Source organism: Anguilla anguilla, chromosome 12, assembly GCF_013347855.1.
Source record: "Anguilla anguilla isolate fAngAng1 chromosome 12, fAngAng1.pri, whole genome shotgun sequence".
NCBI lineage: Eukaryota > Metazoa > Chordata > Actinopteri > Anguilliformes > Anguillidae > Anguilla > Anguilla anguilla.
In genome coordinates this window covers 17269093-17286374 of record NC_049212.1, presented here as the reverse complement: position 1 = coordinate 17286374, position 17282 = coordinate 17269093, and the positions used below count along the sequence as shown (strand labels likewise).

The following is a 17282-nucleotide window of genomic DNA, read 5'->3' as shown; positions in this document are numbered from 1 at the left end:
GGGGGGTGTATCAATTGATTGCTATTTGCACCAAAGGCATTACTCTCACTGTTAATGGCTGCCAGTGAATTTCCTGTTTGTTGCCCCCTCTACCTGTTGCTCAGAATGTAGCCGTTGTTCAGGATAGTGATGGCCATGACTCCTGTAATTCTGTTCATATTCCTGCATTACACCTGCTTTGCATATTGCTTTATTTTACATTGTTGAGAAAAATAATTCAACATCTTGAATTCATTCAAGCATACCGTTTTTGTGCTTTCTAAAAGCTATTGCAAGGTACTTACCTCAATACTTTTAAATTAAAGGGAAAGAAACTTTGAGAGAAACATTGAGTTAAATACACAGAGGTGAAATTCGAAAAGGTGAGAGACATTTGTGAGCCAACCAGTGAATTTGCCTTCCTGACAGACTGGAGAAGGTCATTCCACCATCGCGGGAAGAGAGCAGAGAAGAACGGGGACCACAAAGAGTGGCTGCTGGAAGCTCAGAGGGATTTGACGGCCAGCTGTTGGGAGGGTGCTGAAAGGAGAAGTCTGGTTGGAGTGCATAATGTGATCAGGTGGGAAGCAGCATTCTGGACGAATTGCAGGGGCTTGAAAGAAGACACAGACCGGTAACCCAGCCAGCAAGGCGTTGGAGTCGTCCAGAGCAGAGATGACAAGGATACAATCTGCTATGTAGCCTCTTGGATGAGGAAGGGGAGAATGTTGTAACAGCTCGGGGAGGGTGGTGCTCATAAACTGCATTGTTTTTTGCAAATATATGGAGCAATCATGTATCTTTATATCCAGCTATGCCTTGTTTTAGTGCATTTTGTAATTCACTATGACTACTTCACTTTCATACTTTACTTTTATGAACTGTTTTCTTTTACAATAGTGCTTGGATATACTATAAACAGGTTTTACTACAACTTAAAATTGACAAAAATTATAAGTAACAGAGCACTGGATTACTTTATAGTTTTTCCAGTTAAGAAAAAATACACTAACTAAACAAATACTAATGCCATATGTCTTCCTTCTCTTGTATGCAAGCTATCTTGACATCATTTGCCTGAGGAGGGTTTTTTGAGCTTAGTTACGCTAACATCTCTTTGCCCACTTGATTATTACCTAAAATAAAATTGGCAGAGAGGAGCAAATTGATCAGTGCATTGCTGTCCATGTTTAGTTATCTATGCTCTTGTCTCAAACCATCCACATCCAACACAGACATAATTTGTGGGAGGTAAAACTTGTGAGAGAGACTTGTAATAGTAGTTAGCTAGCTTGTTTGCTTAGCGTGCAAGAAACAGTCCAATACTGCATTTCCCCATGACTGTTCGTGATGGACTCAATAGGATGAAATACCTGAGGATGGTACAGATTTGACAGAGATACCTGCTCCCACATCATTTTAAGTGTCTAGTGTGGCTACAGCTAGAACTAATGCTGCTCAGACAGAGACTAGTATGTAGTTCATTTGTTATTTATAATGTTTATTTAACTAGGGAAAACCCATTGAGACACGATCTCTTTCCAAGGGGCCCTGCAATATACAATGGAAAGAACAGCCATAAAACAAAACTATACAGTGCAGAATTACAATGCATAATATCAAATATTCTAAGACAGAGATGCACACAAGCACACTGTTCTGTGAACAGCCCCTCGGTTTTGAAGTGACCCATCAGAACCAGGACCTGGCAGTAAAATATCCTGGATGTAGCCTATAATTGTGTAGGCCAATGTAATAGATAATCATTTAGAACAGCTGCAGTAGGCTTACGTTAGTTTTGTTTGTAAAATACAGCTGTTGAAAGAAATTGTGTTACTATAATTAATGATAAAGGACGCAAACTTTTACGCGAGCGTAGTACTTACATCCATTTTGCGCTCTTGGTGATAGACTGTCAAACAAAGATTAGAAAGAAAGATTTTTTCCCAGAGCGGGAATCCCGGTGTGCCCAGTTTCTGAAGAATGCACCTTACTTTCTGGTTATAGGAATACTGCAACTAGGCCTATACTGCGACAGTTCTGTTGCCTGTTCATGACGCTTTGCGTATGCTAATTCTGAAACATTGCCGTCAATTCAAACAAATTAATATATTTTTCATTATTTGATTTATTGGTGCCCAATGTTCGTGTTATGACTGTTTTGTTGGAAAATAACATTTCGCCATGCATAAGCCTTTTAATTTTTGCATATTTACATATTCCATCATTTTCCATTTTGCTTTACTGATTTATCCAACCTTTAATGTGTCCGCCTCCCGTCTGGTTCCAAACGATACCGACATATATAAGCTGTTTAATAGAGCTTTGGCGTACTCTTGTGGTTCGAAAGGAGATTACAGTGTCCTTAAAATGATGTGATACATTTTTTTTCTGTTGTTAGATATTATTATTTTGTGTTACATGTTTGTCCTGGCAAATGTATTCTTGTCTTGCCAGTAAAGCAAGGTAAAAGTTAATTTGTAAATTGAGTATTCAAGCTTGGTAAGGACAGTTTCTTCAAGAGTACATGAGCTCTGTCCACAGGGCAGCATTTTCTTTACTATTACCCTCTTCCCTTACATAAAGTGCTCACGACCTTGTTGAAACTGCAATATTCTGCCTATTCAATCTAACCCAGGTGTGAGTGAGTGAGATAGAGAGAAAGAGACCTTTCCTATTGTACTCCTGCCAATCCTGCTGTATGACAGTCAAATATGGGGCCCACTCCTAAATATAAACATTACATTTACGCAATTAGCAGATGCTATTTTCCAGCATCTTACAGATTACATTTTAACATACCATATTATACAGCTGTATATTTTACTGAATCAATTCAGGTTAAGTTCCAAAGTTTACCAATGCAAGCACTTTGCATATGCAAAAAGTATGCAAAATAACAACAACACTAACATAAAAATCAGCAAAATGATTATGGGTCCACCTGAACCAGTCCTTTCCACACTCATATCAACATTAGGCTCTTCAACTTATCTGGCTGCATCCAGAGGGACACCATGGAACTCCTAACCATCAAGCAGAACCTAGAACTAAGAAGGCAGAAACTGGGGCACTCCCTGCCACCCTGCTCCAAATGTGGCCAGATAAGGAACACATACTTAGTGTGCCAAAAGATATCTGAATGGAACTCAGATAAGCTGCACTTTTAATGAAGCCATCATGCCAGCATTTGCAATGGATGATGAACTTTAATTTTTTTTTTTCTCGATCGCAGATGTGTTTGAAATCACAATGCTAAGGCTGTGTTTCACTTGACTGAAAACATTGTACAGACCAAAAGCACTTCATGACTCAAAGAACGAGATGTTTGAAAGTTAATGTTGGTAAATTGTTTTCTATCATATTCAAAACTGCCAAACCCAATCAAAATCATTGAATGTAGATTCAATGCTGTGTTGACAACCCAACCAAAATCCATGTTAAACAATTCTGAATTTTCAACAGTATCAGCATTGACAACCCCAACCAAAAATACACTGAACTAATGTTGTTTCAACAACATCTAGCCTAACTCTTACAAGTCAAACTAAAATATGTTCATTTAATATTCGGTTTTCATTGACAACTGATGCTGAAAAGAGAAGAACACACAAGAAACGAAGCTGTGTGCATGCATTCGGCTAACCCTCAGCTGGAACGCAGCCTACCACAACTTTAGTGTTTACATTGCAGCGGGTGATATGAGCTGGTATGCACGGCCCAAGGGAGCCATAAGCACGTTCAGAATGTCTAAAAGGCTGCAGTATCGCACAGCAGCATCGGGACTGGTTCGGCGCACCAGGATCCTGACTTTACACATTTATTATTTAACCAAGTATTGAGTCAACCCGCACTTCGTCTATACAAACCCTGAGCAAAGCGTGACAATATCGCTATCCAATCGAGACAGGTTCCCGCCCCCTGCTGGATTATGCACATCATTTGCCCTTTATGTCGCGCCGTTGAGACTTAGTGGTCTCCTGCTGCGTAAAATAATTCACTCTCATCGTGCCGACGCAATATAATTTCATATGCATTTAATTTTTAAGCGTTAATGTGCTCCGTTGGCCCAAAAATGAAATATTTTAAAATTTATTTACAGGTGTGATGAAGAACTAGGCTATTAGTGATCACGATACGTCGCACAGAACAATTTACTGTACTGTGTTGGGTTTCAACAACTCAAGTTAGTCAACTGCCTTTTTTAAAATTTTAACTATAACTTTTCGGAAACAAAGTTAACTTGTCAACTTGAAACCACGGAAAATTGTCCTATACGTTTTCACAATTTAATTGCTGACAAACACAAAATAAATTAAAGCATAGCGTCTCTGCATATCATTAATATCACGAGCACCAGCACGCGGCGTGCGATTTATGCTGCTCAATATCTGCTTAGCAAAAATGTTTACAGCGATGAAGGCCAATCTTCTTCCATATAGCTTACTGCGTCACATACATACGTAACCAATCAGATGCGACAGCTGGCCGCCACCGCCAAGCTTGTGTGTAGAGTTTGACACAGGAAGCAGGCAAAGGCTGTTGAAGTAGTTGGTTTTCTATCACTGTCTGGTAGATGCGAGCAAGAACCAGAAGTAATTTCTGGTCTTATTAGTGCACGTTTAATTTCTTTACAGCACTAACAAGACGAACAGCCAAGGGTAAACGAGTGAATTGTTGTCTTTGTCTTGGCAATGCGCTCCTTGTAGACGTAGCAAGCTAAATCGACACACTGAACAAACAGCTAACGCTAGCTGGTTCGCTAAATTATGAAAATGTAATTAGCTAGCTCGTGCTAGCTGGCTAACGACAACGAAGACCCCCTGACATGTCAGCGGGGCAATTTGCTATCTAACTAACGATTTGTTGTCTTATAATGGCTTGGTGGCTACCAGTTGGGAATTCCACCTCTGCAATTTGCTCTTGCGTCTAATACTTAAAAAAACCCTATATAGCCAGTGAGCTAATTCTAGTTTACTGAAGTTGGCTGAAGTGATAGGTAAGCTTTGTGGTTAGCTTGCTATTTTGCTACGGTAGCTGTAGTTTAGCAATCTTAAGCTAACGAACTAGATGGGTATAAAATAAAACTTTACTTGGTAGTTCATATGGATGTGTTTTTATGTAATTGTTTTTTGAGTAGGGAACTGTGCAATGCAGATATTTGACTGCTTAAATAAGTTTTGCTTCTTGATAGTACCACCAGCCCACGAGCAAAACGAAAGTAATTGAAGACAGAAGCCCGTAGCACCTTGTCCCAAGTTTCACGAGGATCGTTTGAAAAATATGGTAAGAAAGATCAACATTTTATGCGTTAACATTAGTTCAAATTCATAATGTGTCGGAACACGCAATACAATTTCCAACTGTTTCTCGTGTTGTGGGCTGTTCTTTGAAAATGGTTCCAAAATAGTTTTAGACTTTTACTGCATAAAGTTACCTATTTAGAATGCTCTGCCTTTGTTCGCTTGTATTGTCACTTGCAGAACTGTCTACCCTGTTAGCTTGAGGGACGCAAGCGCATGGTCGAATTAATGCGTATGTTCTAATTAGTGCCTAATTACTAATTACAGTGAATAAGCAGGTCCTGTGCTACAGTGGGGCACATTTAAGGCAAGGTCAAGGAGTTCAGTGTGTCAGTGCGGCTGGTGCCTCAATTAGTTTGTGCCCCTGTGTGCTCGTGGGTGTGCTAGTGTTGGATCAGGTCTATATGGCTGCCTCCAGATGCATCTCTTAGGGTTATTTTGAGAGGTAGTCTGAGAGAGGGGTTTGTTGTTGGCTTACTGCATGGGGATTGAAGAACAATCTGTCAGATTTGAGGGGACATCTGTTCCCTCACAAACAGCATGCTTGTGTAACCCCCTCCTTGGGACCGTGAAAAGCAAAACCCTCACTCCTGAGATCTCAGCCTGTACAGTATAACAGGTGTCTCGCTGGTATTCATCTCCAGTCAAACTTGTTGTCTGTCTCTGGGTCTCAGCTGCTGTGATTTAACTGATCAGTAACTGCAGACTGCAGCCCAGAGCCAAAGCAGCTGTTGCTTGTGGTTCTGTGGTCTGTAGAGTTGAGGTGTGGGATTTGGTGTCTTGGAGAGGGAGGGGTGGGGGCATGCTTGTGAGGATTGTGTTTCTATGGTTATCATGGGAGATTTTGCAAAGCCCACTCTTGATTATACTGACACTCTCTGATACCTGAGTTATTCCAAACCTCTTCTGTAACAGTCAAATTTGGGTTTTCACATTGTTTCCATTTTAGAATTAGTACACAGAATTTGGGGGTATGTTTGAAAGTACACCAAACTCCTGCATAACTGACTGCAATGGGACTTCATTTTTCAAATTGTTAAAACGAATGTTCAAATACTTATTATAATTTGTGTGTAATTTCAGTGCCATGCTTTACTATAAGAACAAAATTAATACAATTTAAACCGCAAGATACATTTAAGAATTTTACAAGGGATTGGTTATAGAACAGATCACAAGGAGTAGGTTGATCAGTAAAGGTAGCCTAAATTCTGCAAACACAGACAGAACCCTATAGCCTAGGTATGGGTAGTTTGTATTTGGGTTATGTCATTATCTGACTATGCTTCAGTGGTGGAACACTGTTGGCTTCATCCTTAGGCTAAGTGGGCTTAAGTCAGGTTTCCATGGGCATGCAATAGTTTCCCCCAACTTACCAGGTGGCTACAGTTCACTAGTTGGCATAAGTGACTACTATTATCAGCACTAGCTGCTGTATACTTTGTGCTTGTTGTGTGAAGTCCCTGGCTCTTAGGCCAGTGTGTCAGGGAGGAGCATGCACGTCAGCTGTAGCACTTCCTGTTAGTTAGCATAGAGAGTATGGCATAGAAGTTACATGAGAGAAAAGGAAAAAAGGTGCAGTCTGGGAAACTTGTATACTGTATTTTTGAATTTAGGAAAATGTAGAGCAGGGATGTCAAATTCTAGTTTGTCACGCACAGTCTGTGCGTAATTTCAGTCATGGATTGGCTAGACTCCACACGCATGGATTACAACTTCAGAGTTGACTGCTGATTGAACAGAAAGCACAGAAACCTGCAGACGCCATGCTCTCCAGGACTTAAGCTGAGATCCCTGATCTGGATTATGAGGAGCTGTAAGAGCTTCTCTGATGTGTTGATTACAGGTAAAGTCAAGAGGTGGTTTCAGTTAACTACACAGTCAGTTCCAGTAATTAAATTATAATTCAGTTCATTTTCCAAAACAATTGTCAATTCTACATTCCTTTTCAATTCAGTTAATCTTCAAATTCACATCAATTTAGCAAGCTCCATTCCAGGTCAATATTCCTCCTACACATGCTCCTTCAATGCTTTTAAAAAATCCTATTAAATTATCTTAATTCAATTCACAGCAGAGTTGGGGTCAATTCTATTTCACATCAGATGGAAATGAACTGAAATTCGATTAATTGAAAAAATTCAAATGACCTGAATTGACTGAATTGTAATGGATTTGAACCCAACCCTGCTTCATCCTTTCTGGATTTACATCCTGAATTTATTCCCTTTTATTCTGATGTATTTCTGCTTCCATTCATTTATTTATTTATACAATTAAACTTTTTCACACAGTTTTATGTCCAGTGCTGTGGTCGTTTGTATTCCAGCATTCATTCCAGTTATTCAGTATAAGGGATTGGCGATTCCAAATTAAATTCCTGTTTAAAATGTCAAAATTCTAATTTAATTCCAATTCCAAAGACGCATGCACTTCCAGTTACAAAAAAATATTAAGCAAATTATTTAAGCATTGATAAATCCCAAAATTCTTAAGATTGGAATCGTTCCATAAATGTTTGTTTAAATGTGACTGCCCCTCCCGTGCTGCTCACTCCCCAGATCTTTGACATCGCTCACCATCATTTCCACTGAAGTGAAACAAAGGTCCATCGTTTCTTGAGCCACCATACAGGTTTTGAATGGTGTCTGGGTTGTTTTCTGGAACAACAGAAAGGAAAATCGCTTGTACTGAAATATACTGAGATTTTTGTGTAAAACTTGTTGAACATAGTGTTCTCTCGCAGCATATATGAGCTAAGTGTGATCTATGACACGCATCGCATATAATCGATGCACAGGAGTATGCTAATGACACCACTTGTATAGCTCTTTATAGTGGGTTATTTCCTGGCCCTGGTTGTGTTTAGCTGTCCTGTGTGCTCAGGGGATGCAGTCTCTCCCTCTCTCTCCTTCCCCTCCCCCCAGTGCAACCCATAGAAACATCTTAAAATCGTGTGAGTTACTCCCCCTTCATTGTGTTGCACTTGAAGGAAGCTTCCCCCCAGGCTGAGTGGTTCTGGTGGTCCCTACCCCTGCTTCCCCCCCCCCCCATCGCAAAGCAGAGTGTGGTAGTGACAGATGGAGGGGTCATGGTATGGGGTGTCCTATAGCTCAAAATTACAGCCCGCCCTATCTGTGCACCCCCCCCCCCCCCCCCCCCCCCCCCACCTGTATTGTTTCCCTGTCTGGGCCAGCTTTGTGGTGGGATCCGGCCAAGGCTCAGAATCACACATTCCAGGTCAGCGCCCTTCAGGATGGGTGGGGGGTGGGGGGAGGGGGGGTATTAGTGCTTGCGAAGTAGAGTGGATATATTCAGAATCTCTAACATTATCAGAAAGCAAGCCGCTCATTGTAACTGACAAATTATTCAATATGGGTTCATTCGGAAACTTGTGTATGTTGAGAGTGATGTTTATTTTTTTTTATCTTATAGAAAACATTATGATTGAATTGTAGTATATTATGTAATTGTAAACAATTCTGTCAAAGAATAGAGAATTTTATGTATTATTTTGCCCTACACAGGCCTTAAAATGCACCTTATTGATACTGGAATTCCATGAGCGTCACACTTGATCCCCTCCTCCACTCCCATCATTAGCTGTAGAATCATGGGCATGGGTTACATCTGTGCTTCAGTTTTGGGGGTGGATTAGCAGTTTGGAAGCAATTTGACATTTTGTGCACTCAGTCATGTTTTCAAGTGCCCATGTTAGCATCATACTGAAAGTACATCTTCACTGATAAAATGTTCAGACTATCACATAACGCACATTGCTGTGTCTGCTCTATGTCCTGTAGGTAATGATTCAGAAGGAAAGTAAGCTCTGAGATCCAGCTACCAAAGGGAATGAATTTTATTTGGACATGCAAGATTCTGCTTGTATTTGAGTTTCTGTATTGTATAAACTGTTGAAATGCCACCAATAACTTTAATGAAAATGTTGGAGAGTTCCCCAGATAAATATTTTGCATTGGCATATTTTGTATTTTGTATTGGCATACTTTTTTTTGTTCAAATGAACTCAGTCCCTTGACAATGATAACAGAATTAACACTTACTAACCCTTAGAATAACTGCATAATTCCTTTCCAGCAAATTCCTGTTAATCCCACCGCATAATTCCTGCATCCCTCAATGTGCCCTGGGTGTAAACTGGTGGTGGGCCGCAACACATGGATTAATGGGAAATGTATGCAGTTCGTTCATGATTGTCCTTCAATGTTCAAGAGAAGCCTTCAATCAATAGTCGAATGAAAAAGCAGTTGTTACATTATGCCAGTACCAACACCACAAAATGATCTTAGGGAACAATACACAGGGCAGAAGTGAATTGAATAAATAAATGAATAGATAAATAAGCTAAGTAAATTATAAGTGTATTAATACGAAGCTGGAGAATTGCCTCAATTATTTATTTTTTTGTCCTGGACCAGTACTTGCATACTGCCTGAAGTATCCGGTATACATCACTGGTCCGTAATACACATTACATGCTTCTCTGGTCCTTTCCTCAGGACACAGCACAGAGAAGCATGCCCATATAGTGCAGTCTGCATCCTGCGTGAGCAGGCCTTGAGGAAAATCTTTCTCTCTCTCTCACAGGCACGCACACACACATTTTTTGTATGCTTTTACATGCTTTTCCCAATTTGGTGCAGGATGAGCAGGGTTGTCATGTGTCCTTGCTTAGTTAGCCAGCTAGCTAAGTATTCAAATGAACATACATTCAGAGCGCTGCTTTATAATTTGAATTTGGCAGCCAGAGGAGCATATCAGGGTAGTGTTACTTTTATTGGGCTGGTTTTTGATAATAGCATAGCTCCTTTGCCACAGGATGATAAGCCAGCTCTTCTTTACGAGGCTTGTTTTTGCTTGTCTCCTGTATTCTCATCAAGACGGGACTCTGTTGGGCAACCATTTTAAAATCTTCTCAAGCTGAATCCGCTCATATACATTTTAATTATATAGTGAAAATACAAAATGGAGTTTCTTCATTGCATATGTATGCAGTCCCTTTGCTATGGCAAACCTAAATCAGTCAGTGTGCTAAAAATTTAATTCACACTGAAAACCAGCAATATCCCAGTCACTTGGCAAAAACTGGCTAGTGTTGCGCTGCACCTAGTGGTACACCAGTATGACCGTATCCTGTGAAATTGAAACAGTGCTGCAGTTAGAAATTAGAAGTAGTCCTGGACTATCATTAAGAAATTCTGCAGTGTGTTAGATGTTCACATTGCAAAAAAAAGCAGGCTAAATGACCCAAAACTAAATAATGTAACAGTGGAGCTGACGCAGTGTCCAATGTCATTTGGTGTCACTCTCCTCTTTAATTAAGACTGTGGGAAGGTGGTGGTGCACCAGCAGTGGCTATTATTAGCTAGGTTCAGTGCGGTGCACTGCTGTGTCTAAAGTGCCTGGGCAGAAAGGAGCAAGAGAACAACTTGCATTCACACTGATGTTGGGCATCTGGTTGCAGCATTAGTTTAAAAAACAAAAATTATGTTCACGAAGTAACATAAAATAGTTGTGTTTGGAGGTCATAAAAGTTTACACATACCTTTATGATTTACTGATGTTTATTCTGTATTCCTGCGCAATATCCGAAATACCAATACCTCGGTTTATCACTGACGTGCTATTGCCAGCTAAGGCTCGCTGCTATGAAGTGCTTATCATTTTCTGAAACTAATTTTTGTGTTACCATGTTAAGCTGCCGAGCAGTGCTCTTAGCTTTCATCTTTATTCTTCGGTCGTTTTAGGAACCCAGTCGTATGCGTGTTGTGAGTAGGCCCACATACAAATTGATGAAAACAGATTAAAGTATGATGGGTCTAAAATATGCATAAAAATGCATAACTCTGCTCAGTTGCAGTTTTGTTCTTTAAGAGGTAAACGGTATCATCTGTAATAATAAAAATGATAAAACTGTAGCGTGGTATATAGAAAATTGTGATAATGGGTCGCTTGATTGTCATGCCATAAAAATGTAGTATCATCCCATCCCTAGTTGCAGCGTTTCAGCATGAGAGTTCCAATGTAGTCTCACCTGGCTTCTCTTAAATGCCTTCTCTTAAACTATGGGATTTCATGTCCTGTCCCATCCCCCCGCAGGTAATGCTCTCTTTCTTTCCATTTGTATAAAGGGCTGTTTTGTGGAGTGGCTGGGATATTGTAGACCCCCCCCCCCCCTCTGCCATTTAACCCACAGCAGTGCCCCTAACCAGTGCTGTCCTTCCTTGCTCAGTTCACATTTGATGGGCTGGTATCTGGGTGGCCCTGTAGACCTGCCTCCTGCTCACTTCCTAATTATTGACACTTGTCAGTGCTCAGAGGCATATTCATTGGCCTGTCCTTATCTTTGCTGTCCAGCTTTAACCCTGAGGTGCTTTGGAAGCTCTTTGGTCTTCATAGTTGACTTTTTTCCTTGACACTTACAACCTGGCTGAGGGATCTTGCAAAGCCATTTTTTCATTTATTTTGCTGAAACTTGGTCTTAATGGACAGGCACTTGAGATCTTTGGTTTTTGTTTACTCCCTTTGAGAAATGTTGGGTGCCAGTTACATGTTTCATTAGAAAGATCCTGTGCTCACAGTCACACACACACACACACACACACAGCCTATTTCAGTTATTGCCATCCATACTTTTTTTGCAGTAGTACTGGGCTGTAGCTGACAGACCCAACTGGTTCCATGTGCAGTTAGTGCAGGAGCTTCCAGTCAGAGACCTGGAGTGTAGCAGCCACTTTGAACCTCTGCTAGTTCCCATATAGTTTCTCCTCCAAACAAAAGCCCATTATGGGGAGTGCAGCCAGGGGTTGGCTTGGGTGGGGGGGGGGGGGCGTCAGTGCTATTGATCTATTGAGTGGAGGTGTGTCTCTCTCTCTCTCTCTCTCTCTCTCTCTCTCTCTCTCTCTCTTGCTCCTGTCTCTTGCAGCCCTCGCAGGCTTACCAGCTGTCATGCTTTATGGCCTTCCTGGGGCCTTCGGCACGCACGGAAACAATGGCGCTCGATCTGTGGCGCGCGGTCGCTCGCACTGAGGCACACTCGCCCTCACAGGAAATGGGTTTTATAATCGCCGCTTCCCTTGAAGTTGGTGTGCTGGTGAGGTTTTGTGCTGGCCTCAGAGTGCCTTAGACTGGGCTGAACACAGGTTTGTGTGTGTGTGTGTGTGTGTGTGTATATACGTGTGTGTGTGTGTGTGTGTGTGTGTGTGTGTGCGCACACAACGTGATCAGTCTTGTAAAGGTTAGACTGAAACTGTCACAGTGAACCGCTGGAGGGCAGATCCTCTGCATCCGCACTCCATTGTAGCTGACCAACGCTTCCCCCACCCCACCCTCAGGAAAATAATGCTGTCTCTTTTAGTTGTGTGTATGTGTGCTATCCATTTGAGCTGTGTGTGTCGTGTGTTGTGGGGTGGAGTCCTCCAGTCTCATTTGGTCCTGCCTGTCAGTGAGCTGAATGAGGTTGCCGTGTTCCTGGATTGGGGGGCGGGGGCAGTGTGAGGGGGCGGGGCAGTGTGAGGGGATGGGGTGTGAGTCAGACTGAAGGAGCTCAGAGCTGCCCCTTTTCTCACGCCAGCCCTGGCTCAGACGGCTGGGCCTGCTTCATCCTCATCCCCACCACCACAGCCGGGACTGTGACTGCGGGCCACAGACCTGCCGAGGGTCGGGTACTGCGCGCGTGTGTGCAGCTTCCCCACACACCTGCTGCATGTTTGTGTGTCCCCTCAGGGGTCGTCGCTCTGAATTCTGAACTTCTGGAGGAAAGAGCTGCAGGCCTATGATGGCAAATGCTGTGAGTATAGAACCCAGAACCTACTGTTTTCACTAACTCTTTACCTCCCCACGCTGCATGCTACATCCACGTTGTGCTCCCCTGATCCACCATCTACCCCCACTCTACCCTCCACCCAATGTCTACCTCTCACTCTCTACCTCCCATCCAATGTCTGTCCCTCACTCTCTACCTCTCTTCCAGTCTCTTCTCTCCACTTACCACTCTTTCCCCCTCTGCTCGCAGGAGAAACACTGCGTGTCCTTTTATGCAAGCCTGACAACCTACACACTGTTAGAGATGTAATTTAATTGCCTAAAGTGCTTCACAGTCATCACTATAATGGCTTGCCACTGGCTGGCTGTGTACTGGACAGAAGTTACACTGTCCAAGACGAGTCATTGCTTGCGCACTTATTGGCTGTACTGAGGGACTGCTTGGCCATTACTGGTGAGAGAACCTTGTAGGTGGGCTCATCTTGTTCCAGAGAGTCTCTACATGCTGGAGATAATAACATGGTATATGGAGATAGAACCATGAGTTTTATCGCTTTAAAACGGTATATCATGTGACCAGATTGATTGAAAATTTCACCGTAACAAAACAGAATGAATGCAGATACCGGCCTGTGCTACTTAAGGGGTTAACACGGCACACAGTGACTGGGCTAAAACCTGCTCTCGTGTGTGCACTGCATGAGATTGAAACATAGTGTGCATGCCAGAGTGGTGGCTTAGCTTCTTTTCTTCATTCTCTTCAGCCATTGCTTATTTTACAGTTGTTGTAGAGCGATATCCCTTGTGCCTGTACTTTGCTGAAACTGATGCTTCTGCTGCGACCCGGTGGTTACACACAGGAAGCTCACTCTTTTCCGGATGCTCCGCCTCGTCCTCACCCTCTGCACCTGTCCCTCCTGTGTCTGCGCAGGGTGGAGCAGCCCCCCTCTGTGGAGACCTGAAGGCCTTCCTGACCACCAATCGCAACCTCACTAAGAGTAAGCCCCGCCCCTGGTGGCACGTTTCTTCCTGCAGCATTGGCACTGTGTCTCAGCTGGCCTGGTTCTCCAGCTGTGTGCCTGTGGTGTCTCAGTGGTGGAGCGTCTGGAGCAGTGCTGAGGCAGCGATGGGCTCGCAGTGCAGTGTGAGTGTGCTGAGGGGCACTGTGTGAGTGTTTTGGGTTGAGGCTAACTATAGAAATCACTCCTCACCTTCCTCAGCGAGCTTCTGTTACTCTGTCACAGTGTGCATTCTTGTGCGTGTGCGCGCATGTGAACATTCATGTTGCGCTGGTTACACTAATGAAAAAGTTTACTACAGCAATACAACACTAGTGCTAGGATAGCATTGGTTATATCAATTACATAGAACATATTTAAACCCAGTGGGCTGGTCTTGGGTCACCACTGTTTATATTTTCTTTTTTGCAACCAGTTTATTATTTGCTGTTTATATTCTATAAAATTCTTGTGCTCATGCAGAGGATAAATGCCTTTCGTAGCCCTGGTGCTGTAGAACTGATCACTATCACACTGAAATGGGTGGGCAGGTTACGGAGATCAGTGCTTGTGCCCGCTGTGTGAAAACAAGTCTGTTCAGGAGCCCCAGCTACTTTTTTCAGGAGTGCTTTGCCACTCTGGGATCAATCAGACCAAAGCAAGCTATCGCCCATCTGTCTGCCCCCCCCCCTCCCCCCTGGCCCTCAGAGTGTGGGTCTGAATGGCCGCGCTGTTAGGAGGCAGGAGGGCCAGACGGGCAGCGGCACGCACTGATCTCCAGCGTGCGCTCCGTGAATGGAGCCCCGGCACTCAGACTTTGTTTGGGTAAGCGGGTGGACTCTATCTGTGCTCGGCCGGCCATGCCTGGCAGGGTCTCATGTTTCCATTGAATGGTAACAAAGAGTGCGAGTGGGGTCTGTTCCCGTGCCGCAGGGACCCAACAGCATGCTGTCTGCACTCCAGGTAAAACTCTGCTTCCTCGCTCTCTCTCTCTCTCTCTCTCTCTCTCCCTCCCTCGCTCTCTCTCTCTCACTCTCTCTCTCTCTCTCCCCCCTCTGCTCTTTTCTGGGGTTAGCCTTTTGTCTCTGTGCTCAGTTGGTCTTTGGGGTGGGAATAGGGCAGGGGACTGGAAGTCGCTCTCTCTCGCCCTGTCACAGTGAAAGTTGTTGAGGCGCCACATGTGGGAGGGGGAGGGGTGCAGATGGGAGCTGGCTGCGGCTGCGAGCGCACCGTGGGAATGCGCAGGTAACCGCCGGGCTCTCTGCGTGGGAATCGCTTCGCTCCGTCTGCTCGCTCTGCTCGCTCTTCTTCAGCTGCCACGCGTTTTATCTGATGTGCGGCTTTTCCCTCAGCCTTTCAGTTGCCCAGCAGTGCCAGTGCTTGATAAGTATCGCGCCGCCGTCTGCGTCTGTGCTGCACAGTGAGCATGATTCACGAGAGGCGGGGTTTAAGAGCTGACGTTCTATCAATGAGTCCGGCTTTATGTGAGACGTGATTACTGTGAGCGATAGCTTTCCTGTATTACAGAGAGCAGGTGAAGTGGCAGTTTGTAAAACCTGATTGGTCGTGTGCATGTGTGCACATGGGCGTGTGTGTGTGTTTTTGTCTATACCTGTGTGTGTTCATGGGTGCCTGCGTGGGTGGATTCAGTGAAGGATTTTGGGGAAGTTGTGGATTTGGCGGAATGTGTGCAACAGGTGAAATAAAGGTGTTTGTGAGAAGGCCTGCTGTTTCATGGGAGGGGAAAGAGACTCTGAGCAGCCACAGTATAGACTTTGCTCAACTGCTACGGAACATTCTGTGGAAATAGTTCTGTTTAGCTGATCAAAGCCGGCTTCCTTCCACAGTTCATTTTTTGACTTTGCATTGTTTTTTTCACATTCAAGACTGTATTGTGCACTTATGTTGACTCACACCATCTGCAGAATACGGTTGTTGGATTTGAATTTTCTGTATGAATGTTATATGGATCTCAAGATTAGATTAGTAATATATCTGAACTCTGCGTTTTTGCCCAAGAACTATATGAAAACCTGCATCCATGCTAAGGGGATCTGTCATTTTCATTTGTGTAAACACATTTCAAATTAGCTAGCTAGCAAGTTTTCAAAAATTGTTTCCATTGTTGATCAAATTGTTTTTATGTAAAAGAAAATGTAAATGAAGAAAAAGAATACACGTATCCAGATGGGCAGTATATGGCCTTTTCAGTCTCGAATTGCATTGAGAAACTTCAGGTTATGCTTGTAAAGCTGTTGTGTAAGATTGACGACTGGGAGAGGAGTTCACAGCTAACCACAGTAGACTTGTTTGAATATCAGTTGAGGCTTTCATTCTTGGGGAAATTAGGTCCCTTTGCTGCAAGTTTTGTGAATAATTTGGCATAGATAAGTCTGAGCAGCACTAATTAGGCCAGTTGAATGAGCAAGCCTTTCTGTTTCAGACATTATACTGCACAACCCCCTGTAACAAGGGAGTAAAATGCTCTTTCATTGGAAATGATAGAACTGGCTTTTTTATTGCTCATTAACAAGTTTTAGGCTAATTCTGATCCTGCAAACAATTGATCATCTCTAGGTCCTGTCTATTATTTATAATCCTCATATCATAGTTTAGATGTGTCGAAGAATGAGCAGCGTTCAAGAATAGAGTTTGATTTTGGTACAAGGTGGATATTCCTCTACTTCTATTATAACTCCTGTGTGTGTGTATGTGTGCGGGTGCGTGTGTGTGCGGGTGTGTGTGTGTGTGTGTCCTAGGGCTGTCAAATAATATTCGAAGTTCGAAAACTATTCGAAAATCTTTTTTTGTTAAGTTCGAACCTAAATTTGAGCATTCCAATATTAGTTTTGGATCCGGCGTTTTGTAATTAACATAAATATAGCTTTCATTTCATGCGGCGAATCATGTTCATGCACGTAAAGTTCATTTCCTGTGCTAACGTTACTGGTCAGCTAACAATTTAGCTAAATAATGTTCCCATGGCAGGCTATGTTTCCTTTCTGTTGTGAAGATTTTGATAAAATTTAATGATGAAAGAAGTTAAACAAACTAAACAGAGTAAGTAATTTATGTTGTTTTAGGCAGGTATTAGCCGTTTAAATAGTTTTTATGTTCAGAAATAAACAGGATTTCCTATAAACAATCATTTCCCTATTATTGTGATTAAATAAATAAATGCCGAGTTGTGGCAAATTACATCCACGAGAAAGTGCTT

At 42.8% G+C, this 17282-nt stretch overlaps 1 protein-coding gene and 1 long non-coding RNA gene across 13 annotated transcripts in view; both read left to right on the top strand.

Moving 5' to 3' along the window:
• Nucleotides 1-10: 10 nt before the first annotated feature.
• On the top strand, nt 11-1002 carry LOC118210174. Of its 2 annotated transcripts, none has more exons than XR_004761813.1 (2): nt 11-144; nt 409-1002. It is a non-coding gene; the product is annotated as an uncharacterized LOC118210174 (long non-coding RNA). The 2 variants fall into 2 exon arrangements; XR_004761812.1 differs by having other exon boundaries at nt 11-276.
• A 3465-nt stretch (nt 1003-4467) lies between these two features.
• Nucleotides 4468-17282, top strand: part of tfdp2 (transcription factor Dp-2) — a 31258-nt gene continuing 18443 nt past the window's right edge. For 2 of the 11 annotated variants that reach the window (XM_035385718.1, XM_035385713.1), the window contains exons 1-4: nt 4468-4640; nt 5174-5265; nt 13029-13092; nt 13999-14065. In XM_035385718.1, coding sequence (XP_035241609.1) covers nt 13078-13092; nt 13999-14065 — 82 coding nt within the window. In that variant the 5' untranslated portion in view covers nt 4468-4640; nt 5174-5265; nt 13029-13077. Of the gene's footprint in view, nt 4641-4669; nt 4979-5173; nt 5266-13028; nt 13093-13998; nt 14066-14762; nt 15029-15128; nt 15311-17282 lie in introns of those variants that run through there. The other 9 variants (XM_035385717.1, XM_035385716.1, XM_035385714.1 and 6 more) reach the window with 6 other exon arrangements.